The sequence below is a fragment of the Mycteria americana genome, chromosome 3 (genome assembly GCF_035582795.1).
Source record: "Mycteria americana isolate JAX WOST 10 ecotype Jacksonville Zoo and Gardens chromosome 3, USCA_MyAme_1.0, whole genome shotgun sequence".
Lineage (NCBI taxonomy): Eukaryota > Metazoa > Chordata > Aves > Ciconiiformes > Ciconiidae > Mycteria > Mycteria americana.
This window is the reverse complement of record NC_134367.1, coordinates 4,190,088-4,216,056: the sequence shown is the minus strand read 5'-3', so window position 1 is coordinate 4,216,056 and position 25,969 is coordinate 4,190,088. Positions and strand designations below refer to the sequence as shown.

The 25,969-nt window shown below is 47.8% G+C and overlaps 1 protein-coding gene and 7 non-coding genes across 8 annotated transcripts; 2 read left to right on the top strand and 6 right to left on the bottom strand.

Annotated features, from left to right (window-relative positions):
- Positions 1-270: 270 nt before the first annotated feature.
- LOC142407602 (gallinacin-10-like) lies at positions 271-785 on the bottom strand. Its single transcript, XM_075497229.1, has 2 exons — positions 665-785; positions 271-407 (listed from the first exon to the last, which is right to left on the bottom strand). The coding sequence occupies exons 1-2, from the start codon at positions 720-722 to the stop codon at positions 271-273; spliced, it is 195 nt and encodes a 64-aa protein (XP_075353344.1). The 5' UTR covers positions 723-785.
- A 14,766-nt stretch (positions 786-15,551) lies between these two features.
- Positions 15,552-15,623, bottom strand: TRNAW-CCA (transfer RNA tryptophan (anticodon CCA)). Its single transcript has one exon. It is a non-coding gene; the product is annotated as a tRNA-Trp (tRNA).
- Positions 15,624-16,305: 682 nt separating this feature from the next.
- Positions 16,306-16,377, top strand: TRNAW-CCA (transfer RNA tryptophan (anticodon CCA)). Its single transcript has one exon. It is a non-coding gene; the product is annotated as a tRNA-Trp (tRNA).
- Positions 16,378-17,386: 1,009 nt separating this feature from the next.
- TRNAR-ACG (transfer RNA arginine (anticodon ACG)) lies at positions 17,387-17,459 on the top strand. Its single transcript has one exon. It is a non-coding gene; the product is annotated as a tRNA-Arg (tRNA).
- A 2,392-nt stretch (positions 17,460-19,851) lies between these two features.
- TRNAR-ACG (transfer RNA arginine (anticodon ACG)) lies at positions 19,852-19,924 on the bottom strand. Its single transcript has one exon. It is a non-coding gene; the product is annotated as a tRNA-Arg (tRNA).
- A 979-nt stretch (positions 19,925-20,903) lies between these two features.
- Positions 20,904-20,976, bottom strand: TRNAR-ACG (transfer RNA arginine (anticodon ACG)). The gene has a single exon. It is a non-coding gene; the product is annotated as a tRNA-Arg (tRNA).
- Positions 20,977-23,438: 2,462 nt separating this feature from the next.
- Positions 23,439-23,511, bottom strand: TRNAR-ACG (transfer RNA arginine (anticodon ACG)). The gene has a single exon. It is a non-coding gene; the product is annotated as a tRNA-Arg (tRNA).
- A 1,004-nt stretch (positions 23,512-24,515) lies between these two features.
- On the bottom strand, positions 24,516-24,587 carry TRNAW-CCA (transfer RNA tryptophan (anticodon CCA)). Its single transcript has one exon. It is a non-coding gene; the product is annotated as a tRNA-Trp (tRNA).
- Positions 24,588-25,969: the final 1,382 nt, after the last annotated feature.

The following is a 25,969-nucleotide window of genomic DNA, read 5'->3' as shown; positions in this document are numbered from 1 at the left end:
TTTCCCCATCAAAATTCAAAATAAAGAGAAAAATGTTGAATTCTGGGAAAATATGACCCTCCTGAACTTTTGCTTTCATACATAACTTCCATCAAAATGAATTGTCTCCTTAAACACACATCTACGATGTGTACATGTTCATCCTCCATCTGGACTTTCTCACAAATGGCTGCCCTGCAAGCCCCATGGAGCTGTGCATATTATTCAAAGAAAGGGTAGATAAAATGGCAGAACAAAGATGCCCTCTGATGCCCTTCAGTCCTGCGGCACTTACTTTGAACAGCAATTCAGCAGCCCCGCGTGGCAAGACCCCGAGACAGTGAAGGTGGGTGGGCATGCCCCAACACGGCAGAAATTTCCCTGGTTCCTGCACTCTGCGGTGTCAGCAAAAATAGGATCTGCAGAACCTGTGGGAAGGGGAAGACATTAAAATATCCGTTTTCAGTCTAAAATTATGATGGATAATTATACAATAAATCATGTGTTACATTTTTAGGAAGACAGCCATCATGAGCACAGATGTTCTTGGTCCCATCCACTGCATAGCACCATCCCGACAGCATCAGATTTTGCCTGTCAGTTGATGGTTGCTTTTTTCCTCCTATGCACACACTTCTGCTTACAAGCACTTTCATTCTTTTTTAGGATTTACTTTGCTTCTCACCTGGAGCAGCCTGGAAGAGGAGGAGGAGAACAGCAAAGAGCAGGTACAGGATCCTCATGGCTGCCAGTTGGTTGTGGACTGTGTGCCCGTGCAAAGCACCTGAGAGATCAACGGAGGATGAAGTTTGTTTGAGGAAGAGGCTCAGAAAGGTACCTGGTATTTATAGGGCCCGTGGGATTGTGCAAGTTTGACGGCTGAGTGCTTTGTCAATAAGTAACTGCAACCAACCTTCTGGAAAGCAGGCTGGTTATCCCCCTTATCGCAGGTTGCAACGAAATGTGCAACGAACATGTTGCAATCCCCAAGGGTGAATTTCCACTGACCGTGTCAGTTATATAATGTGACCATCAGCCAAGCCCCACTGAGCTGCACCAATTCACATGGCTTTTGCAGACCTGTTTCCAAAACAGGCATGGGGATGGGTCAGGCAGAGGACTCGGGAGTCAGTCACTGTTGGAATCTGGTCCCGGTGTTGACCCTGGGTCCGTCACTCACTAACAAGTCACATAACATTTTGTCTCCATCTCCCCATCCCTGTCACCAGGTGGATGATGTCAAAGGCAGAGGAAAGCATTGGGAAACATTTGACTCGATGCAACTTTGCTTTGTCACTTTTTAAACAGGTTTCCGGACATCCTCACCCACTACAGAGGGCTGACACAAAACTCTCTCCCTCCTTTAGCTCTCACTTATATGCCCCCTTGAGTTCTTTGCATTCTTAGCAGCTTTTGATGTCCCCTTTTTGTTTCTCCTCGTATTGGCCCAAAAGGTTGGGAGAATGGGCTGATTCTATAAGAATTTATGAAATTGTATTGTGATTACGGGTGTGATGGCTCTCCTTCCAGCAAAGACAAGGTGATTTCCAGATTCAAAGTGAAACGGTAACAACCAATTCTGAGTTCCTGGAGGAGCTTCCAGTGGCTAATTTTAGCCCTGGCAGAGCTGAGTTTGCAGCATGTGAGGTGCAGACCTGTGATCGATTTTTGAAAGACTGAGTTCGGCTGAAAAGGCTGGGCAGACATAGTACCTTGAAGTCCGATGTCTTCTTGGGCTTCACTTCAGAGCATGATCCCTGTGGCTGTAAATTTTCTGAGAAGCGTTGGTTAGGGGATCAAAACACTGAAGGTTCTTCTTCACGAAATCCTGGCTTGTAGATGTCACCCATGGGAATCATCCCTTTTCCCCAAATACTGCCACACATAATAAACAGGTTAATCTCTGTCAAAGCCCAGACATTTTGGCAGTTCCTAGCTCTGGCATTCTGGTTCAGCAGTTTGCTTCCTTATTACCTCGTTTATTATATTTAACTGGGAGTTAATGGTATTTTTGTTCTAAGAATTATTAGTAGGATGAAACATTACCTATGTTTATGTTTAATCTACATACTAACAGGCAAGCTTAAGCGACTGGGAAAGTAGCAACAATGTGAGTTACTTAAGTGTTTATGCAGTGAATAACAGTAAGAAAAACACTGATTTCCTTCCCTCTTCCACCCATAAAATCTAATTAACCAGCAAATGCCAAGTGCTTCAGAATGTTCTTTTTTGTACCCTTGCCTTGGAAATTATCTCTTTTTTTGCTAGCAACTCTCCAGCTTTCCCCATTTCTAATAGAGAGGAGAGCTGATTTGTCACTCCTCGCTTTTCTCTTTCAGTGAGTTGTCAGTGGGACACCCTGACAGAGAGACAGACACCTGACCTGCAACATGAATGTGAAGAAACCAGGAAACAAAACCCTTTTGTTTTTATGAAGACCCATTGAAATATGTATTTCCCCCATCTGCCTTTCATTTAGACAGGACAAGTGTTGTGATGTTTTGCACACAGAAGTGTGTTTTTTGAGCACTCATTGCTCCCTGAAGAAGTTCATGTTAGGGAGGAGTCAGGTTTTCCCCAAATAAAATCAGAATGTGGCACTGGGGAAGGTGGTGACTACTCTTTGCTGTCACGTGCAGTATTTGAACAAGCTCCGCTCGCTTTCAGGGCTGTACTCTTTCCCACCTGTGGAACACTAGAAATCTATTATCAGAGTCAAATTGTTTAAATTGCAGTGATGCAAATTGCCATAGCATTCATAGATTTTGCTGAACAACCTTATTTCTTGCAGAAGGAAAGCAGCCCTCTAGGAAAGTGAGCAACATTTTAAGCCCTGCTAACACAGGCAGACTGAAAATGGCATTCAGAGGAATAGGAAAATTCCATGACTTTGGCTCCTAGGAAAAACAGATAGGTGCAAGCTGGTTGCTTAAAACCAGGCCAAACTTGTGTAAAACGCCTGAAGAGCAGAGCAATTTGTGCAGCACAGCAGTGACCTGGGTCTGAAACATGACAGCATGCATGGAGCTGTGTCCCATGGCAGTCAGGGCCAGGAAGGACTCCTGGAGATCTCTGTTGAATGTTAACTTCCAGACATGAGCTGGGAACTCAAGGTGTTGTAGGTACCTACCCCAGAGAAATCAAGCTCTCTAAGCAAATAGGTGTTAGGAGGACTTTACTTAAAGCACCTTATGCAAGAATACTGCAATGCAAATAAGACATAAAAGATTCCATGAGAACAGCAAATGAGAGAAAGGGAAGACACGCATGACACTCAAAAGACATTTAATTTTGCCTTTGAGGTCAGGAAGAGATGGCCAGCTTATAATAGCAGAAGATCCCTTACCTGCGCTCCAACAGCTCTTTCCAAAGAAGAACTTGGTACATCAGCAAACGGAGATCTCTGGATGGTCGTGAAGGACACAATATCTCAGAATGGTGCTCCCATTATTTCTCTCTATTTTGTAAATCTGTAAGGTATGAATAGATATTTATGTTTCGATGTTTGCAATCCAATTTTGCTGAATTTTGCCTTAGCAGCACAGCTTTCCAAAGGTGATATTGCAAGCAAAATCTGAAATGCTGAGTGGGGCCAGCCCTTGCAAACATTGCCTCCTTCTGATAGATAAAGGAGCACACAATGACTGAGGAGATTTCTCGGTCTCCTGCAAGGCAAACATGTTTCTTCTCTTCTTCCCTTCTTGGTTGACAAACTGCCTCCCATAAAAGTTCATAATAAGCATCATATACGGTGTAGATTGCTTTCAGCATCAACATTTTCTCAAAGAAGTTCTCTCAAGCACAACTTAACTGCTAATGGCTAATAAAATGTGGAGAAGAGCGTTTTTTAGAGTTTAAAAACTATTATACTTTTGAGAATGGTTATTTATAATGGGGTGCATATATTTGTACACTGGTAAGACTTGATTTTGCCATTTTAACTATAAGTATGCCTTTAAAACCGCATAGGCACATGGTTATTTATGAAAGCATATGCTTACGTCCCACGAAAACCAAGTTCATGTTAGCACATACTTCAGTATTCTCCCGGCTTTCCTAATTATGGCATGAATCCTTACTATACATGCAGAGTGATTTACGTTTGCAGTGCTTTATCTTCCATTAGTCACCAATAAGTTAATTATGATAATAGTATGTTCTTTAATTGTGCGCTTTGTCTGATGCTTCCAAGTTTTAGCAAACAAGATAAAAAAACATAGACTGAAATCTTACATTCATTTTATCACCATTATCGTGTACGCACAGGGCAATTTTAACAAAGACATTTGGGTTTTCCTACTTTTGTAGCTGTCTAGTCTGCTTTTACAGTTTTCTATGTGGGAAATCAATGTCAATCAAATTTACAGCTCTTTTCTTTGCAGTGTAAGTAATGGGGTGGTTCTCTCCCGCAGCTGACTGCAGATGCCTGGTGGTAAGAGATGTTGCACTCTTTGCACCTCTCTTGGAGAAGCTGGCATCCAACTTGCTTCTCCATTGCATCTTACATCTCTTGACACATGGGCATATCACTCATAGTTCAGGGAAGGAGCAGCTCAGACCAATCAGTCTGCAAATCCATGTGTAGTCTCAACCACTGCCACGTCCATTTATTAACTTGCCATCCCATGGGGTATCCTTTGGCATCATCTTCCTAAGGGCACAATGAGAATGGGAACATGAGGGCTGATGTTGCTTCATCCATGGAGCTATATTAGTGGAAATCCTCTAATAGATACACTTGGCTCTTCTGCAAAATATTCCTACCTGTGACTTGTCAGTAGAGTGGTTTATGCCATTTCACGTGGGCTAAATGGGTGCACAAGGCTCAAAGCAAAGACCATCAGTCATGTTTCACCTCTGTTCTTCTATCAGTCCTCACTGTGCTTGTGAGAGCTAGAATGGCCCTCTGTTAGAGAAACTCCTTAAACCTTTTAGAGGAAGAAAAGTACAGCAAAGAGCAGTTAAGGAATCCTGATGTGCAAGAGACTTGCTAACATCACTGAAAAGGCACACATCTGAGGTGGGCAGAAGAGGAGGCTGCAGAGCCTCTGTGCATGTAAGGTTCAGGGATGCTGCAATGCTGAGGTCTGGGAACCTAGTCAATGATTACCTGCCCTTGGTTGCTTTGATCTCAATTGCACGTGGCCTCACGTTGCAATCCATACAGTGAATCAACATTAAATAATAATCAGTGTTTGAGAGGAAGGCTGGGAGGCAGGATCTCCTGTATGTTATGGAGAAAAGACTAGTACTTCTCTGGTCTTGCATGATGAGTTTCCTGATCTGTCACAGGGCGCTAATGTTGCTGGAGTGATGCTTTTCCTGGAAGGGGCTGAAGCTTCTGTGTGGATGGTATCAGATGAAATAGCACAGAAGCTTTAATTTTGAAGAATTACTGTGCAGTTGGCTATGAACTGAAACACCAGAAGTGTTTTCATTAGACGGTGAGCAGTGTCTACATGCTTCTCTCTGTGCAGCACCAAAATGGCTACTCCTGTGGTGTATTGGGTGGATTTCTCTTGACTCTGGTACTGTCATCATCAAAAATAAAATCACTGGAGCTCCCATGGCTCTTGTTAGGTAGGAAGCTGCTAATGTTGCAGCAACAAGAATTGGAGTCATATATATATCAGACAGCTCAGTGTGGCATTGACCTTCACCCGCATATGCATGCTTGTTTTCATGTGTAATAGACATGTGTCTGCTACATCCATTGTGTCTGCTACATCCAAAATCTCATTATAACCTGTCAAGTTGTAGCTAACACAGGTAGTAGAGTCTGAACGGTAATTCACCTGACCTCTCTGTGTCTCTACAAACAGATTAAAAAGTGCCAGGACATGATCACTGAAACTTGATCATCCATAATATTAAATTATTAGAACAGCCCTGGCAGTTTTGGCCTCTGCTAGCTCTCTGCCAAAAATTACTGGGCTGTTTCAATGATTAGTCCTGGCTAGGAACTATTCCAGTAGGCAGTCCGGTGTGGTAACCTTGTTTTGGAGGCTAAGACAGTTGCACAATAGGGTATGGTCACACCATGCCATAGGATCTCAGGACCTAGCGAAAGGCACTGTTAGGAGTACAGAAGCATAGCTTTCCAGTCTGTATTTGCAACTAATCATATTACAGGTATCCATATTTGTCTGGTTTTGCACCAATTGCAAATGAGTCTTTAACAAGGTGCTCGAGCAACCACCTCCCTTCCCTCTACCCATAGCTCAGCTGTCTTGAACACCTCTTTGTCCTGCTGCTAGCAATCTTTCCTGTGCTATAAACAATTTGGGATTAAGACAACTATTTTCTACACAGATCGGTGTCCTGGCTAAGGTTTGGAATTCCACAGAGTTTTCTCCCCATGCCTGTCACAGTGATTAGGTGCTTGCAAGTGACATCTAAATCCCACGTTGGAAGTCAACCATTACAGAGCTCTGCTTGGACACATGACACATGGTGGGGGGTAATACTAAAAGCAAATGTATCACCAATCTAACAAACAAAATATGTCCATGGAGTTATAAAAGATGCCTTGAAATACAACCCTTTAAAGAACAAAGAAAACAAGCCACCTGGAGGACTCCCTTATAATAAACACCTAGTTACTTCAATTTACTTAGTTCTTCATTTCTAGCCCTCTGGAAAGCAGCTCACGTCTTCTGAGGTCAATATCACAGGCAAAACCCGGTTATGTAAACCATGACGTAATCAAATACGTAATCAATTTCCAATGAACTAATCAGTGCATTGTGTAATGCACGCAGGGGCTGGAGGTGAATTTGGTATTTGCTTTCTACCAGCCGGTGGGCTATGTCTCCTGGAGATGGGAAGAGAAGGGGCAGTGCCTGGCTGGGGACCAAGAGCTCTTTCCTTGTGCTTGCATCGCCAAAATATTTGCTTCCCAATTTCAGTTTAAGACAAGTTTCAGTTAATTTTCTTGCTGGAACTGTGCCCTTTGTGGGTTGAAAACACCTCAATATATGACTATGCCGTTTCTTAGAGGTCAGAGACGGGACACTAAGTGTCTCCTTGATACCTGCTGTCTGTGTCCCTTAAATATCTCCTTGAGGATAAGGACAGATAAGCACCTATCAGGTGAGCCACTGGCAGCACCATGTAAATCTGCTCTCTGCGTCTCTCCTTATTTCATCTCCTCATCCACGGATGGTGTTTCCCCACCACTCTTGTCCCCATGCTGGGGGATGAGGCTTGGTCCAGTCTTAGCTGGCAGCAGGACTGATACTGCAACATCTGCAGAGGCCAGCCTGAAAGAGTCCCTGAAAAGGAAAGGGAAGCCACTGAGCTGTTAATTTTTTAACTCCCTTGTTCACAGACACACCGATAGGGCATAAGCCAACCTGATTTTCATCTGCTGAAGTTAACAAAATGCTCAAGGCTGTTTGCCGGGACCCAACTCCGCAGCAGCTAAGAGGGTCACTTCCAGCCTTCTGCATAAAGGTCTCCACAGAGCCACCCACAGCTAATAGCTCCCATTCCCCTGTGCATGACTTTGCGGGGAAAACATGCCTTTAATGGCAGCACCTCAACCCCCCCCGCCCCAGGGCGGGATTCCTCCTGGGTAATGAGCCAGACACTGCCAGGCAAATGACCTTTGGAAAGGCCAAGACTTTCTAGCAGAGTTATGGGCTGTGTTTCTCAAGAGTCCTCTGTACACTTTTCACGCCCACATCTTTGCTGGGGGTGTAAAACACAGTTTCACCCACCCTTCACCGTTATCTCCAGCCCTTCAGAGGGGCACTGTGTATGGTTTTGTGGGTGTTGGTTCAAAGAGCATATGTAAAGGTTTGGCCTTGGTAAGGAATTATAAAAACATAGCAAAAAGCTTAACTCCTTATCAATGCAAAAATGTGTCACCTCTTCACAGGCAAACCCTACAGATCACTGCTCTTTAGGTAGGACCTGCAAGGTAGAGTCCTCTGGTGGCCTAGACAGATCATCTGAAGCTGATTGTGAATAGGTACATATTTGGCCTTAAAATCTGGGCTTTCTTTTCTGTTTAACGGCTTCCATTGGGTTGGGGCAGAAGGATAGATGACGAACAGGGAAATTTTGGTATGCCAGAAGTTATTTTGGCATACCTTCCCGTGTGCTGATGGAGTCTGGTGATGGGTGACAGTGGAGCCAGTCCAACAGTGGGTGGAAGGAAGTTGTCAGAGGATGGACGGGAAGGAGAGTTGTGTCAGCCATGCAACTAAACATGACGGGGACCATTCCTAAGGCAACTAGGATGGCTGACCACATCCATACTTTTAAACTCTTTCACCCTCCAGAATAAGGTGGCTGAATTAAAACTATCTATTGGGAATGGTCCCTGGCCCATGCCAATCCCCAGCTGTGCCCAGGAATAGTTTGGGTCGGTGTTAGTTGGCCTGGGCCCAAATTGTGTCCAGGTTAGCTGATATTCTAGGCACATGGTCCTGTACCTCTGCCCCTACGCTGGTTTACTTGCCAACATGGACACGATGCTGCCCCAGGGAATTTCGCTATGGATGTTCTCACAGGAGAGGGTAGATAGAGCCGTTCCCTCTCCCCTTCCCCTCCACTCACTCCTCCTGCCCAAAACACTCATCAGTTATGCTTGTATAGTATTTGAACCAAAGCTGTTGCAATCACACCACAAATAAGTGAAACCACTGGCTTTTCCCCTACAAACTAATTGGCCCTTTTGATTACAACAGTTCTTTCATTGATCAGCCATTTCACCAGTATAAAGGACATAGGTCTTGCATAGTGATTTAGTTGCAAGAACAGTTTTGAGCACAGGAATATGATTTAAAATCTCAGAAGCATAAAGGAAGGAGGGAAGGAAGCAAGCAAGCAAGCTGTGGCACTAAATCCCATCTGGCAGCCAGCTCCTGTTCTTACATAAGTGACAAAATCCCAGGGAAAAGTTCATACAAAGGCAAGAAAATTTGGTTGATTTTCCATGCACAAAAGGCTAAGAAAGAGTTGTTCATCTTCCACTGGCACAAACCTTGTGAAAAGGGTGTGCTGAGAGAACAACATGGCCATGAGATCAGGCACCTATGAGAAGAATACTGATAATAGCAAGGTGAGAAGGTCTGCCAGGTCTGTCAGCTCTTTCAGATGGGGGAATAAAAGTTACCCAGGTACGCTGCATCTGCATGGCTTTCCCCCTGCCTTTCTTCGGCTCTATAAACTAGGGAGCTCACCCTGCTGGGGAAATGGATAAACAGTGGATTTTGCCTTTTTTTCCTGGTGTAAACATGTAAATAAATGTACTGTAGGCTGGAACAGTGAGATTTTTATAGACAGCTCTCCGTGCCTTGTTAATCATGATTTCCTTTGCACTGGAATTTGGTAGTCTCTGTTGTACCCCATCTGGTACCTGGACAAGCCCTTCCCCTAGTGGGAAGTCACCAACTGGAAAGGGAAATAGAGGCACACAGAGAAGCAGGCAGAGGAGGGGAGAGCAGCCAGGAATCTGCTGAGTCTTGTTAAAGTATTGCACATGATTCAGTGGCAGCTGAACCTCGCTTTCTCGGTAATTGTGCAACTAATTGATCCTTACAGGAAATTTAAATCATTGGGGACAGTGACAGAAGAGGTATCTGAGCTACTCTGGCACCATCATCTGTGTGTCCTTTTCTCTCCTGAGCAACGAGAAAAATTGCTCACAGTCCTCTTTCTGGCAGTTTGTGTATTTGAAAATGATCAGGCAAATTCCCAGGCAAACACCCTGGAAGGGTGGTAAACACACAAACCCATCCCATTTCTGGAAGTAAGTGTCAAGGGGAAGCTCAGAGAGTGTATCAAGGAAAATATGAGGCTCTGCCTGTCTTTTTCTTAATCTTTTCTGTGGACATCTGGACCTCTCTAAGAGACAGGACCCTGGCGTAGATGTGGAACAACTCTGCACAGCCTTTCCTAACTTTCATATGAGATGACTTGCCTAAGATCTCACAGAAGGTTGGTCAGGGCAGAGCCTTTCAGGGGTGGCATGGTGAGCCACAAGTGGAGCCTCCAAAGACAGAAATTTGATTCCTTGCTTCAACAGCCTGTTCCCAAGAAAGACTTTCCATCCCCATGTTGGTAAAACCAGGAGAAGGTTTTCTCTCTCCTCCTTCCCAGGGGTATTGTAAGAATTAATGTATGAATGGTGGCAATGCTCTTGTTGTCCCAGGGGACGCCAATACATCTGAGATGCTGTAAGGAAAAGAACTCTTTGGTATTATTCCTCTATCGACCTTGGGAGAAGGGGAATGATGTGCTGAGCAGGGTCATGTGCTCCAGCTGCATCGTGGCACTTTCTTTCTCAGGAGAAATTCACATAATGACTTCTTTACTGCAACCACAAGGCATGAAAAGTGTCTGGCAGGCTTCTGGGGCTTTGAAAACTCAGTGAACTGTGATAGAGCAAGGAATACTATTAGAAGAAGAGTTACCTTCACACTGATGAGCTCTACCTGTATCCCTCTCATTTAGACATTTATCCATTTAAAGACTTTACTCTTGATTGCACCTCACTATCAGCATTGGTGGCTGCTCACAAGGGTGGTCCTTGTGCTCTGCCTAGGTCTTTCTGGACTTTGTTCTGACATTTGTCCAGTTCCTAAGGAGACAACTTGATTTTCACTCAGGAGTATATGCTGGGTCTGCACCTGGAAAAACAACTGAAAAATAGAAAAGAGAGGTTAAAAAAAATCATTATGAATGCAGGTCTTGAACCTGGTGTCACAAAGAGATTTGAAGATTTGGTTGAAATAGTGGAATAAAAAAATTAGACCCTTTTGGCTCAAAAAAAACCTATCTAAGAGAAAGGTGCAACCATGAGTGTGTGTGTGTGTGTGTGTGTTTTCAGGTTTGGGGATTGCAAGAGAGGTAGATATAAGAAATTGCTTTGAGTCCTTTTTATTGACGTTTTGCCCTGAAATCATTTCAAAGAAATATTTCTTGTGGATGTCTTGGCAGATAATCCATCTCATACCACATCTGGTTTATGGTCTCATTTTAAAGATATCAGTGTATTATCTGAAAGCCGTTCTGCCTCCTGATATCAGCCACATGCTATCACCAAAATATATATATTGGGAAAGAAATAAACCCCAACAACTCTCTGCTGGGGCAACCTTGACCTCACATTATAACATAAGAACAGAGCAATGCCCTATTGGGCCATCTATGTCTAGACCTTTTGACCTTGCTGGTACTGTCTGTCTTCACAGCCTCCCATGGCAGCAAGGTCGACAAGTTTGCTGTCTGCAAACCTCAAGATATCTTTCCTGGGTTGTAACTGTGAGTCCAGTGTGACGGTCTGGGTTATTTTCCCCTAGATGTAATGTACTGAAGCACTTCCATAATCTATTTTCATACTCACTCCATTTTATGAAGTTCCTTGCAACTGGCACAGCTTTTAAGTATCTGAAATAAAAATTGCAAACCAGGAGATTCCACTCTTTACTTCTTTTTCCATGTCATTGCTGAAGATATTTATAGAAATTCATCCACACACTGAAGATTGGGACACCCCATGGATGACCGGCAGTCACAGCCGTGGCACCTCCATCCTGCTCTGCACTAAGGCAGGGGTGAGCCTTAGATGTAAATAGGGATAGGGATGAGAGTCTCCAGGGAGAGGCCTGACCAGAGAAAACAAGAGACCCAAAGCTTGCGATTTAGATCTTAATAGACTCCATCACTTCTCCAGCAGCCGCTTCATTGGTGATTCAGGTACTGAGGGAAAAAGAGGCTTAAGACCCTGTTATTGGAACCGGTGCCTCGGAGTTAGCCTTCCTCCACAAACAGGAGGATCTTTATCCTTAAAAAAGGTCCAGCGGAACAAAAATGACCTTACCTTGATCACTAACAGGGAGATGCGACCTTGTCCTCAACTTAGACGCTGAGTCTTGAGTCAACAGGGTGGAGGGAAATGAAAATGAAACTTCAGTGCAGTCATGGGATCGTGCTAGAAGTGAGCATAGCCCGGTGACACCGAAGTGGCACCGATGCTTATACAGCCAGAAAAAATGACAACATATTTAAAGTATCCGTAATTATTTTCACCAGACACAGAAAATCCAGAGCTGGACCCAATCTAGTGCTGTGAGCAGGGGTCACAACTCAGGAAAGTTGGGCTTGTGCTCACAGGCTTCATGTCCTCCTCTGGTCAAGCTCACAGTATGTCAATATTTAGAGTAAACTCTTTTGTATAATGGACCTCAATAGGACTGATCGCAATTTTCTGAGAACTGGATTTTCATTGGAAAATAAAGATATATTCAAGAGAGCATTTGTTACGAGGATTTACAACTTCATCGAATATTTTTAAGCCTTTCTCCCTCACACTTCCCTATCTGATATGGCCTCAAAAATTCCTTGTTTATGCAAGGTAGAGTGTTTTAACTAGAAAAATTCAAAAAGCCTCAAGATTATTAAATAATTTGATTATTAAGTAACCTACGACAAATTCCCTTGCATGGGAGACATTGATTTCTACTGCCTGGTAAACTGTTCCTTTGATTAAACCTCATCACCAGCCAGCTCTTGCCTATATTGTGACTCAAGTCACTCCTGCTTTTAAAAAAAAAAAAAGACTTTAAAAAGTCTTAAAAGTTCAGCCAGTTGAAGAGTGAGAATAATTGTAAATCTCAACATTTTTTATGAAATGTAAAAACTGTTCCCATTGGCTGCAGTGAAAATAATACTTCTAACCAGAAGTATACCAGAATAATACTTCTCACCAGATCCCATTCTTTCAAGAGTGTGCTAGCACTCCCAGCAAAAGCATCTAGAAACCTGTACTATATTGGGTTTTTTTCAGCTGTGGAAGATCTGCAAAAGGAAATACCTGAGTTTCTTTCCATTCAGAGAAGTTAAAGGGACAGAAAAATCACATTACAGAGACAGAGTGGTGGTATAAAACTTGCCCTTGGTTCAGCAGCTATCGCAGCGGAGCGAATGCACCCAGCACGTACAGGATTTGGCATGTACAGGTTCCAGCTGCAATGTTTTCCCCATGTCACAGCTATGTGCATTTGGTCCACATCTCCCCTGCCTTTGGGTGCTCCCCTTGCTTATTTGTGTTTGGAAGAGCCAAGGGCACTAAACAACAGTGAGGCAGCGACATCTGGAGGACAGCTACCAATGAAATCTTCTGCTCACTCAACTCATGGGTGACACGCCAGGAGTTTTGGGACATGGGAGACATCAATTTCTACTGCCCTTAGGTCTATGTTCATCAGATAAGTGAGAACGGCAGTCACGGAAGAACCCACACTTAGTTTGTTGGTACAGGGTTAGGAACAGTGGAAGCACCCTGAAGGACCTTGCCCTCCTTTGTTCATCAGATTCTTCTGCCTTCTGTCTGTGGCTGTGATTTCCAGGCAATGTCAGGCTTAGGGCATCCACAGGGCTCTGTAGAGCTGTGGGGTGGTCTGACCGCAGGGGTTGTTTATTTTCGCCTCTGTCTCCATCCCCCAAGACACTTGTGGATGGTGCCAGGCAAGCTATGGGCAGAAAGGGGGTCCTCCAGGGCTAGGTGGTTGAACAGGACAGCCTGTGTCCAGGTAGATTAAGCCCTTGCACTTTCAGGCCAGCAGCGTTGCCAAAGCCCACATGCAATCCCACCACCCATGACTCCATGGAAATGACCTTTTTCAGACACTCCATCTACCAGATACCCTTAGCTGATCTTCCTCACTGGCTAAATAACATTTGGGTGGCTACATGAGCTTCTGAAGATGTTAGTCCAGTACTATGCTCAGATATCACCATTCAGCTGTTGTCCAAACATCAGGAACATGCCCGAGTTCGTTGGAGGTGCGACCTCAAGGCTGCCTTGTTACGTGAGTCCCACACTTGTGTTGTTCTCACGGACTTTTGGATCAATGTCTTCCTCTGTGAGCAGGATGCAGAACTGTGGGACTTTTCTTCCTGCTAAATGCCTGATTCTGGCACAGGCATAGCAGCCTGGACCTCCTGCGGGAGGGTGCACCCCTGATGCTGGCACAGCTGCAGAAATTACTTTTTTTTTCCCTCCTACTCTTTTCTTGCCTTTCACATAGCTCCATTGTCTCTTTTCATTGTGTCCCCTGTTTATGTCTTTTAAAATTCATCTTTAAAGAGCCCTTATGTCATGGTTTAACCCTGGTTGGCAACTAAGCACCGTGCAGCCGCTCGCTCACCTTCCCCCTTCCCGGTGGGGGAGGGTGGGATGGGGGAGAGAATCAGAAAAGCACAAGTAAGAAAACTCGTGGGCTGAGATAAGAACAGTTTAATAATTGAAATATAACAACAACAACAATAATAAATTGTAATGAAAAGGAAAATAATGAGAGAGAGAGGAACAAAACTCAGGGGGAAACAAAAAAACAAGTGATGCAACCGCTCACCACTTGCTGACAAGACACCCAGCCAGTCCCCGAGCAGCGATTGCTGCCCCCCAACCAACTCCCCCCAGTTTCTATACTGGGCATGACATCATATGGTATGGAATAGCCCTTTGGCCAGTTTGGGTCAGCTGTCCTGGCTGTGCCCCCTCCCAGCTTCTTGTGCACCTGGCAGAGCATGGGAAGCTGAAAAGTCCCTGGTTTAGTGTAAGCACTGCTCAGCAACAACTAAAACATCAGTGTGTTATCAACATTATTCTCATACTAAATCCAAAACACAGCACTATTCCAGCTAGTAGGAAGAAAATTAACTCTATCCCAGCCGAAACCAGGACACCTTAAAAGAGTTCAACTACTTGTAATGAAGTGTAGCTCATAGAAGGTCATTCCCATAGCTTTGAGTCTCCTTTTTTCCCAGACCTCCATCCCCTCTGTCCATCTCACCAAGAAATGCAGGGGAGACCAGGAAGAGAGTAAGTAGAGTGTTAAAGATCCTGATGACTAGTCCTGACAGCAGGGTTTCAGTTCCTCGCAGCCAGGTGTTTCAACAGAATCAAAAGAAAGACACTGACATAGTGGAGCAAGTCCAGTGAGAGCTACCGAGGTGGTGGTGGACTTGGGTACTTGAGATGTGAGGAGAGGTGGAAAGAATTGGATTTATTCAACCTGAGGAAGAATACACAAAGGGATCTTACCCCAACCTTCAACCACCTAACAGCAGCGTATGGAGTAGATGGGTGTAGATTTTCTCAAAGTGCACAGTGATAAAATGGGAGGCAAAAAACACAAATAGCAACAAGACAACATGTTGCCACAGGGTGCCAGGCTTGCAAGGACCAGTGCTGCAATGGATAGTATACCCTGCTATGGATTGGTAGGCTGCAGGCTGGGCTTTTTGTAGAAATCCTCATCTGAAGTCAGATGCCCTTGCCCTTCTGGAGGGGGACTGGGACCAGGAGAAGTGGTACCCAGATGTGGAGTCACAGCTGGGATGTCCACTAACTCTGTCTCCTTTGTACACATAGGACAAGGGAAGGCGGAAGACCTCCAGATACTTCCCAACGCTGGTCCAGCAAGGAAAGACCATTCTGCCATGGCTCATTTACTGCCCTTCACCAGGGCTGTGGGGTACAGAGTGGGAGGGCAAAAACAAGTTGCCTGGGAGTTGCCCATCTCACAGTGCTTCCCCATGGAGGTGGGACATCCTGACCCCGGTGTGATTTGAACACACAGCCTTCTGATCTGGAGTCAGACGCGCTACCATTGCGCCACGAGGTCAGAGCTGGGGGACATCTTGCCAAAATGTCATCCTGGACTTTATGGCATGGGCTGTTCTTTGAAAGAAGGGGACTTTTCATTCATCTGACAAAGGAGTGGGAGCATCTTTGCCAGCTGCCTTGCTAAGCCTGCGAGGAGGGTTCTAAATGAGGTACTTCAGAGGAGGAAGGCCTAAACATGACCATTGCCCAGAGCAGCCCTGCAGGCCCTCTCCCAGGAGAAACAAGCTCCCGAGTGTGGTGTCTCCAGAGGGACAGGAGGAATGGTGGGCCACCACCTCTCTGGGGAGAGAGCCCCCACTTGCCTGGCAGATGCACAGCCACCACCTCAAGCCCTGTGGCAGGAGGGACCCTCACATCTTTTGCATGGTCTGGCTGGGGTCACCTTCCTCTCTATGGGAGGATGGAGTGTCCTTGAGCTCAGCTGCCCCCACATATCCTGCTCCTATGCTGTTCCCTCTGCACCTCTGCCCCATCCCTCCCTGGACTTTCACCCTCCAGCCTGGTCACCATGCTGTGGGCAGGACTTGGCCATCATCTCCTCAAGGGGTGGTCCTGTCCTCTCCACCTCCCATAGCCCTTCTCTTGTGGTGGCCCAGATGCCCCTGGGGTGGTCCTGGTGGAGATGACATCCCCACCGCCCAGGTTGGGGTCCGTGCCAGGGAGCCATGTCCCTCCATCCCGACCTCGTGGCGCAAGGGTAGCGCGTCTGACTCCAGATCAGAAGGTTGTGTGTTCGAATCACACCGGGGTCAGCCATGGGGCACCACTGCCCACCTTCTGTATTGGCCCTGCTTTTCTGTGGGGCTGCTCTGGGTGAGGGGCAAGGCTCTGCAAGGCATTGGCCAGCTCAGCTATAGGGGCACCTCAGGAACGGGCTATGGGGGAAATGTGATGCCCGGAGCTTTCCTTTGAGCCAGGAGCTGTTTCGTATGGGTCTGGTTGAGAGGTTATGGGTCATGAGCAGAGTGGAGGCTAATGCAGGGCGGTGTTGTGGTGGGTGTCTGCTACAGGTGATCTCATCAACAAGCGGAAGAACATGAAGTCTTCCTCAGGAAAGTGCAAGAAGCTTCATAACTGCATGCTCAGTTACTGCTGGGGGACCTGGACTTACCTTAGGCAATATTTGCCTTGGAGTGAAACATGGGGGGCTACAGTCAGTCCAGGGACTTCTGGAGGGGATCAAGGGCAATTACTCAATGAAGGATTATGGAAATAGAGTCTCATGAGCAACATGAGAACTTTTTTCAAGGATATTAAGAAGGCGGATCTGGGGAGCTCTAGTCTCATCAGCCTCACCTCAGAGCCCACATGAAGACTATGGAATAAATACTCCTGAAAGCCATGCCCAAATGAAGGAAAGACATGAAAATGACTGGAAACAGTGATCATGGATTCACCAAAGACAGACCACGCTTGACCAGCGTGATAGGTTTCTTTGAAGGGATGATTTCCTTGGTGTTCAAGAGGGGACCAAGGAACATCATTTAGCTTGACTACGATTTGCTCTCTGACAGGGTCTCCCAGACTTACCACTGTAGCAGGACACAGGCAGAGTGCCTAAGCTGAATCACAAGGCAAAGCAAAGCGGCTGGACCAGGGGGCCGGGGGGTTGCGGTCAGCGGCTGGCAGTCCAGCTGACGTTCCTCACTGCTTGATGTGGCATTGCATGTTGCTTGGTGTCTTCGTGATGGGCGCGGAGGATGTTCTACAGAACGAAGGACATGGGCAGGCTGTCGGGGGCACGGGGCTGCTGAGGGGCTGGGGCCAGTGGCGCAATGGACAACGCGCCTGACTACGGATCAGGAGACTGCAGGTTCGACTCCTGCCTGGCTCAACACTTTTAGCCTGGTGGCAGCTCTGCCTGTTCCCTCTGCGAGGACCTTTCTTCTCCTGCCCATCATCCATCCTCCTGGGTCTTCTGCAGGGCAAAAGTGCTGGGGTGTCTTCTTGCCCTGCAGGAAGGAAAGAGTTCCTCCAGCCCTTTCAGTGGGGCTCGGCACCCCAAAATGGGCAGGGCTGGGGCCCACACCTCAGCCAGGGGCACCAGAGCACACCCCACAGCAGGATGAAGATGCCTCCTCAACGGCTCCCCCGTAGGCTAGACAGACCCAGCACTCTCAGGCTGTCCTGGGAGATCAAGTGCTGTGGTCCCCAACCACCTTTGAATCCCACATCGGTCTTGCAGCAGTTTGTCAATGCCTTGCGAAGTTATGCATGCAAATGGATGAGCCCCATGGAAAGCATGGACAGGCCACCTGCCCACAGCACTGTCCCAAGCCTGGCCTCAGCAGGATTCAGACACCCAACCTTGTGATCCAGTTGTAGACAGGCTGCCCTTGTGCCACAAGGTCTGGGTGGAGGGGTGCAGCACCCAGACATCTCAGAACCCTCACTTTTATAACTTTGCAATCTTCTTTTAGGAATTAGGATTGCTCAGGAGACTACAAGGTATATCAGACAGGATGAGGCAAAAGTATGGCCTTAAAAAACTTTAACTGGGGGAAAAGCTCAAAGAGGTGTGGAAAAGTACGGAAAAGAACAAAGCTAGACTTGCTCCGTGTTGCCAGTGTCTTGTTTGTACTCAGGAGGTTAGTCTTGAACACAGTGCCCCAACCATGGCCTCAGAAGTGCTGGATGGAGACCAATAATCCTTCCTCTTGAGCTGGTAGCTATGTTTTTGGTAGGGTAGCCCAGCATGCAGTTGGCCTTCATGGGTGCAGGGACTCGCTGCTAACTCTTGCCCAAGTTGTTGTTCTCCAGGACCCCCTATGCCCTTTTCTGCACAGCTGTTTTCTTGACAGTCTGTACTGCTGCATGGGCTTATCCCGACCCAGAGGCAGGACATGTTGTTTACCTTTGCTGAACTTCCTTCACCCTGCCCAGGTCACTGTGAATGACAGCCGTCTGTTGCGGATGGAGTGAGAGTGCACTTCACTCACAAGAGAGAAGTAAAAATATAGTTTATTGGTACAGAATAGGGAGTTAACAAAGTTCAATGCGACAGTGGTTTAACAAGATTCGATGGCGAGGTGCACTTGATTATTTACTGCATAGAGGACAGGGTCAGACAAAACTGTCAGGGAGAGCCTCCCGTTGAGTCATGAGGTTCAGAAAAAGATCCCCTTGCTTTCTAAACTCCTTCTCAGAGAGGAGTCTAGGTGCGGCTGGATCCAGTCCTAGTCCCAGACTTGGTCAACGGTTTATGTCTAAAGGATTATATGTGCGCAATCAATCCTTTATATCACTTAGCTAAGGTTTCAAAGTTTAGCATGCTATTAGTCACTTACCGAGGATCTGTTGCGGCAAGGAATCTCTCAACCTCGAGGAGTAGCCTTGAGAGGCGTCCCTGCTCAAGGGGAGATCCTGGCGTGCAGCCCGCTGCCGTGCAGGAGAGCTCAAAGGGCTCTCGGGCTGCTCACTCTTTATGGGGGGTAAGATGATTGACCCATAGTCATATTTGCATGCCGACCACAGGTTTCAGTTTCTTCGGTGGGCGCATTGCACAATAGCCCTAGGCTATTGTGTTGTTATCTGTCTCCTGAATCCACTTTGAGCCGATGCAGCCATCGTGACCAGATGCGTCCATTACAATCACCACTGGTGGTTATCACCTAAGCAGGGTTTCAGGAGATAAAGGTCGGGGGCGGGGGAAGCACACCGTCACACCATCCCTGCCACTGTCAGCTGCTCCCCTCCCCACTGGTGTCATCCATGAACTCACATAGGATTCATCCTATCCATCCATTACTATGTCAGTGAAGATACTCAATAGTACCAGTGGCAGCATTGACCCCTGAGGAGCACTAGGAGCAATTAACCACCATTCGCACTTCCAGCCCCTGACCACAACCCTTCAAGCCCAACGTCCCAGCCCACTTTCCACCCACCCCTTACCCACAGTTGTTACTAGCGAGGCTTCAGCCAGCTTTCACTCAGTGGTGCTCAGGGAGACAGACAGATCTGCACAGGGCTTATGAGGAAAACACGCACTCAGAGACCTGAGAAGCAATCCTGCTGCTCAGCAGTCTACGAGGTCAGCAGGCCAGGCCAAAAAGGACTTGAGGAGTGGTGGCTCTTCAAGCAGGTGGCATGTTCGCAGCTTTGACGAAGTGTTTCACAAGATGATGCTCCTGTGAAGCTGATGTCAGAGAGATGGGAAAAAAGCCTGGAAGGGGAAGGACCTCATGAAGACAGCTGTCCCCTATCACCTCCAAGCAGTTTCAGGGCGAGCCAGGCAGGAGTCGAACCTGCAATCTCCTGATCCGTAGTCAGGCGCGTTGTCCATTGCGCCACTGGCCCCAGCCTCTGGTCCCACCCTGTGCCTCCACCGTGCTTTCTGTACCACCTGGATGTGTTGGTGGTCAAAGGGAAGTGGCAAGATCTCACCTAGCTCCCTCCTGCCCCATCCATGACAGCCTTGCCCTACTCACCTATGAGGGAGAGATCAGTATTAGTCCCCCTGGTCCCACCACCCAGGAGAAGTGGTGCCTGTGCTGAGTCCCCCCCCAAGGATGCCAGGCAGCAAGGGCAGATGGTGGCCTTCAAACCCTCAGCGGGTCTGGTGGGTTGGAGATTACATCTTGCCTGCCCCATGGGAGGTGTGGCTACAATTCCCAGCCAACGCAGGGTTTGGAGCAGCCCAGGGGTCTCTGGAGCCGTGGTGTATAGCTGAGGGTTGAGTTCAGCCCAAGGCCACATGTTTTGTCCTCCACTTACTCCTGCCTGATGACAGAGGGCAGAGCAGGTGAGCTGTGGCTAGCGAGATCTTGCTTGATGGCCAATTGGTATGGGCTAGCCTGTACATGGGCATCTTCGACCTTCCTTGTCCAAGCCACATGCAGGGTGAAGGTACCACAAAGGTGGTGACAAGCCCATAAGCCTGCCAATGTGGGATGGAGCAGCAAAAGAACATGGAAGCAGGAACTTGCTATTGAATAATAGAGTGATTCAGGTTGGAAATGACATGTGGAGGTCTCAAGTCCAAATTTCTGTTCAACTTATGACACTCAGATCAGTGCCTTGCCTACTTGAACTCTGAATAACTCCGAAGATGGAGAGTCCACAGCCTCTCTAGGCCCCTCTCTCAGTGATTTACCCCCTCACAGTGAAATTTTTTTGCCAGTATATCCAGTCAGAGCCTCCCATGATGCGAAGGAAGCTTTTGCTGTGCAGGAAGCCCAGCAAGAAGGGAGAAACTCCAGGCAAAGGCAGGCCACCAGGGAGAAAGAGGTCCCCTGTCGCCGTCAGTACCACAGCCAGGCTGCGGGCAGGAAAATAGCGAGCCAGGCAGGAGTCGAACCTGCAATCTCCTGATTCGTAGTCAGGCGCGTTGTCCATTGCGCCACTGGCCCTGGTTCTCCTGGAGCTCTGGGGGCTTCCCATCGCTGGATGGGCTTTGTGAGGGGAGCAGGGAGGTGCAAGAGGACTTAGATAAGTATAGAAAAAATTAGATTTTATGAGATCCCTGGAAGACAAGTGATCTAATCCCCTGGCTCAGAGCACAAAAGTCTTTCACATTAGGTCATTTTGTTAGTTGACCTTTGAATGTCTCCAAGAATGGGAACTCCAAAACTTCTCCGGGACCCTGTTCTAATGCGTGACCTCTGATGTGTGAAATTTTTTTCCTATCATTTAATAGAGATTTTCCTTGATGTAATCTATTTTTGTTGAGCTCCATCCTTTATGTCCACAAGAAAAGCCTGGCTCCACTGTCTCTGTAGGCACACAGAGCATAAAACAAGATTATAATCCTTCCTTGACCTCTTCTTCTCTGTATTATAGAAACCTAGCTCTCTAGGCCACTCTACATCAGGCACTCCACCACCTTCTCATCTGGATGACCATCTCTGGGACTTAATGCAATTTGTAAATGTCTTTCTTGTCCTGGAGATCCCAAAACTGGACACAGACTCCAGATGTAGTCCCACAGCTGTCAAACAGGGTGATAATCATTCCCTCAATCTGATGGCTAGAATTAGCTGCTGACACAGGAAAACCAAAGCTCAGCTGGAGATGAGATTGGTAGGGATGTGAAAGGTCAACAAAATGTCTTTTAGAACCACATCGGCAGCAAAAGAAAATTAAAAGAAAGTGTGGGAACACTTCTGAGTGAGGGAAATAGCAACAGACATGGAGCAGGCTGAGGTACTCGATGCCTTCTCTGCCTTTGTCTTTATTCATGAGGTCTGCTCTCAGCTTTATGTCCCTTTGCCTTCTGACAGAGCCTATGGCAGTGGATTATCCATGGCAGAGGATGATCAAGTCAGGACTCACTTGAGCAAAATAGACACATGAAGGACACAAAAGTAGTTGCAAACTGCCAGCATAGATTTACTAAGGTCCTACCTGACCTACCCAACTGCCTGCTTTGCTGGAACCTCAGAAAGAAACACTTGTTTATCTTAACTTTAAATAGGGTCTCTGAGTCTTCTTCCTGTAGCCAGATTGAAAAGATATGGACTGAATGAGAGGCTAAGAAGGTGGGTGAAAACCTGTCTGGACCACCAGACCCAGTGTTGGGATCATCAGTTAGAAATGTAGCAAGTGTCCTGTTAGTAATGGAGTTTGCAGGTGTTGATACTCATACTGGTACTCTTAAATGTCTTCATCAGTCTGCATGATAGGATGGGGTGCACACTCAGAAAGTTTCTGGACGACATCAAATTGGGAGCAGAGGCTGATATGCTGGAGGGCAGGATTGCTCTTCAGAGGGGCCTTGTGAGGCAGGAGAAATGGGCTGATAGGAACCTCATGAACCTTACAGAGGACAAAAGTAAAGTCCTGCCACGTGGGGAGGAAGCACCCCAACAACACCCTGCAGAAATGAGGAACCTTTACGCTGGTGTGATTCAACTACACAACCTCCTGATCTGGAGTCAGACGTGCTGCCCTTGTGCTACAAGGTCAATACGGAGGGATGCAGCCCCCAGGCACGGACCCAGTCCGGGTGGTGGGGATGTGCTCCCCACAGGGACCACCCCAGAGCTGGCCACTACAGCTCCCAGGAGACCCAGGGCTGACCCCAACCCTGATAAGCTGGGCATTACAGCTGAGCCTCCTGCGGGGCAAGTGAGATGTCTCCCCAGCCTCAGTCATGAACTCTGGCACCCACCAGGCAACTTTTGCACCAACTGAAAACTTACCTGCTGAGTCCCCATTCCCATGCCTTGGCTGCAGCTCCCTCCCTTTTTCACTCCCTCTCTCTATACCTCTCTCCTTCCCACCTTCATCAATGACAAAAAATTTGGGAAAATACTTTTACCTCATATTTGGACAGAACATCCCATTTCAATCTATAGCTATTGTGTCTCATCCTTTCATCATGAAACACTGTGAAGAGCCTGGCTTGACGACCTCCTCATAGGTACTGGAAGTTTTCTATCAGGTCCTTATTAAAACCTCCTCTTCCCCAGGCCAAATAAACCCAGTTCACATGGCTTCTCCTCATACTTGCTGTATGAGGAGACTATGGAACCAACATGGAACCAACACCAGGCCATTTTGGTGGCCCTCCACTGGACTTGTTCCAGTTGATCAGTCAACTGGGAGCCCCAAAGCTGTGTGCAGTATTCCAAGTGTGGAACATGAGTAAGCAGTAGGAATAGAGGGATGTCAGTACTGAGTAGAGGAGAGAGATGAGACAAGGTGGAGCCCAGCCCCACTGTAAGGGCTGGAGGAACTCTTTCCTTCCTGCAGGGCAAGAAGACACCCCAGCACTTTTGCCCTGCAGAAGACCCAGGAGGATGGATGATGGGCAGGAGAAGAAAGGTCCTCGCAGAGGGAACAGGCAGAGCTGCCACCAGGCTAAAAGTGTTGAGCCAGGCAGGAGTCGAACCTGCAGTCTCCTGATCCGTAGTCAGGCGCGTTGTCCATTGCGCCACTGGCCCCAGCCCCTCAGCAGCCCCGTGCCCCCAACAGCCTGCCCATGTCCTTCGTTCTGTAGAACATCCTCCGCGCCCATCACCAAGACACCAAGCAACATGCAATGCCACATCAAGCAGTGAGGAACGTCAGCTGGACTGCCAGCCGCTGACCGCAACCCCCCGGCCCCCTGGTCCAGCCGCTTTGCTTTGCCTTGTGATTCAGCTTAGGCACTCTGCCTGTGTCCTGCTACAGTGGTAAGTCTGGGAGACCCTGTCAGAGAGCAAATCGTAGTCAAGCTAAATGATGTTCCTTGGTCCCCTCTTGAACACCAAGGAAATCATCCCTTCAAAGAAACCTATCATGCTGGTCAAGAGTGGTCTGTCTTTGGTGAATCCATGATCACTGTTTCCAGTCGTTTTCATGTCTTTCCTTCATTTGGGCATGGCTTTCAGGAGTATTTATTCCATAGTCTTCATGTGGGCTCTGAGGTGAGGCTGATGAGACTAGAGCTCCCCAGATCCTCCTTCTTAATATCCTTGAAAAAACTTCTCATGTTGCTCATCGGAAACTTGTCTCTATTTCCATAATCCTTCATTGAGTAATTGCCCTTGATCCCCTCCAGAAGTCCCCTGGACTGACTGTACCACCTCATGTTACCTTCCAGGCAAGTATTGCCTAAGGTAAGTCCAGGTCCCCCAGCAGTAACTGAGCATGCAGTTATGAAGCTTCTTGCACTTTCCTGAGGAAGACTTCATGTTCTTCCGCTTGTTGATGAGATCACCTGTAGCAGACACCCACCACAACACACCCCTGTATTGGCCTCTGTTTATGATCATGATCCATAACCTCCAACCAGCACAGCCTGGCTCAAAGGAAAGCTCTGGGCATCACGTTTCCCTGCAGCCCAGCCGTTCCTGAGGGGCCCACCTATAGTTGGCCAATGCCTTGCAGAGCCCTGCCCCTCACCCAGAGCAACCCCACAGAAAAGCAGGGCCAATACAGAAGGTGGGCAGTGGTGCCCCATGGCTGACCCCGGTGTGATTCGAACACACAACCTTCTGATCTGGAGTCAGACGCGCTACCCTTGCGCCACGAGGTCGGGATGGAGGGATGCAGCTCCCTGGCACCGACCCCAGCCTGGGCAGTTGGGATGTCTTCTCCATGGTGAGCACCCCAGGGGTGTCCAGGAACCCCTCAGCTGCAGCTATGGAGGGGAAGAGTGGCCAAGGCCTGGCTGCAGAGAGGAGTCCAGGCTGGAGGATGAACGTGCAAGGGTGGGACGGGGTGATCTGCAGGGTCAGTGCAGGCTCAGGGATGCTTTGAGGGAGGATGATGGTCCAGGGCAGAACACAGGGAAGGGACCAGGTTCCCTCCTGCAGCACAACCTGAGGTGGGCTCTGAGTACATACCCAGAAATGGTGGTGGACAGTGTGAAGAGCAGACAGACCATGGGCTCAGCCCAGTCACAGATGGACACTACAGCTCCTGATCTAGGTAACCAAACCTTGTTTTGGCTGGGAATGGCAGCTGGACCTTCTGCAAAGCTGGCAAGATATCTCACCAGTGCAGGCAAGGTCCACCAACAGTGCTGGCAAGGTTCACTGCCAGCTCTGGCTGCCCAGTCCTTTCCCCATGGGTGGTTAGTACAAAGTTGTCATGGACAAAGGTGTCAGAGAGGAGATGAAACTTTCCTTCTTCCTCTCCAACTCCGTGCCCACCCCAGCATGCTGGAGGAAGTCTGCTGGGTACTAGGCTGGCTGGGGCAGGGACATGGTGGGGACACCACATGGGCAAGGGGCTGGGGCCAGCGGTGCAATGAACAATGCGGCAGGAGACTGCAGTGCTGAGTCCTGCCTGACTTGACCCAACCCTGCCCACAGCTTGGCCATGGTGGAGGTGATGGGAAGCAGGCTGCCCTGATGTCCTTCTGGAAGTGGTGAGTAACCAACCTTGCGTATTGCCCTGGCTCTGGCTTATTCCCTTGCTTTGTCATGTATTGGGGAAGTCCCTGCTGACTGGAGATTAGCGAATGTGACACCCATCTTCAAGAAGGGCCGGAAGGAGGACCCGGGGAACTACAGGCCTGTTAGCCTGACCTCGGTGCCGGGGAAGCTGATGGAGCAGATCATCCTGAGTGCTATCACACAGCATGTAGAGAATAACCAAGGGATCAAGCCCAGCCAGCATGGGTTCAGGAAAGGCAGGTCCTGCTTGACCAACCTGATCTCCTTCTATGACAAGGTGACCCGCCTAGTGGATGAGGGAAAGGCTGTGGATGTTGTCTTTCTAGACTTCAGTAAAGCCTTCGACACGGTTTCCCACGGCATTCTCCTGGAGAAACTGGCTGCTCATGGCTTGGACGGGTGTACTCTTCGCTGGGTAAAGAACTGGCTGGATGGCCGGGCCCAGAGAGTGGTGGTGAATGGAGTTTACTCCGGTTGGCGGCCGGTCACAAGCGGTGTTCCCCAGGGCTCGGTGTTG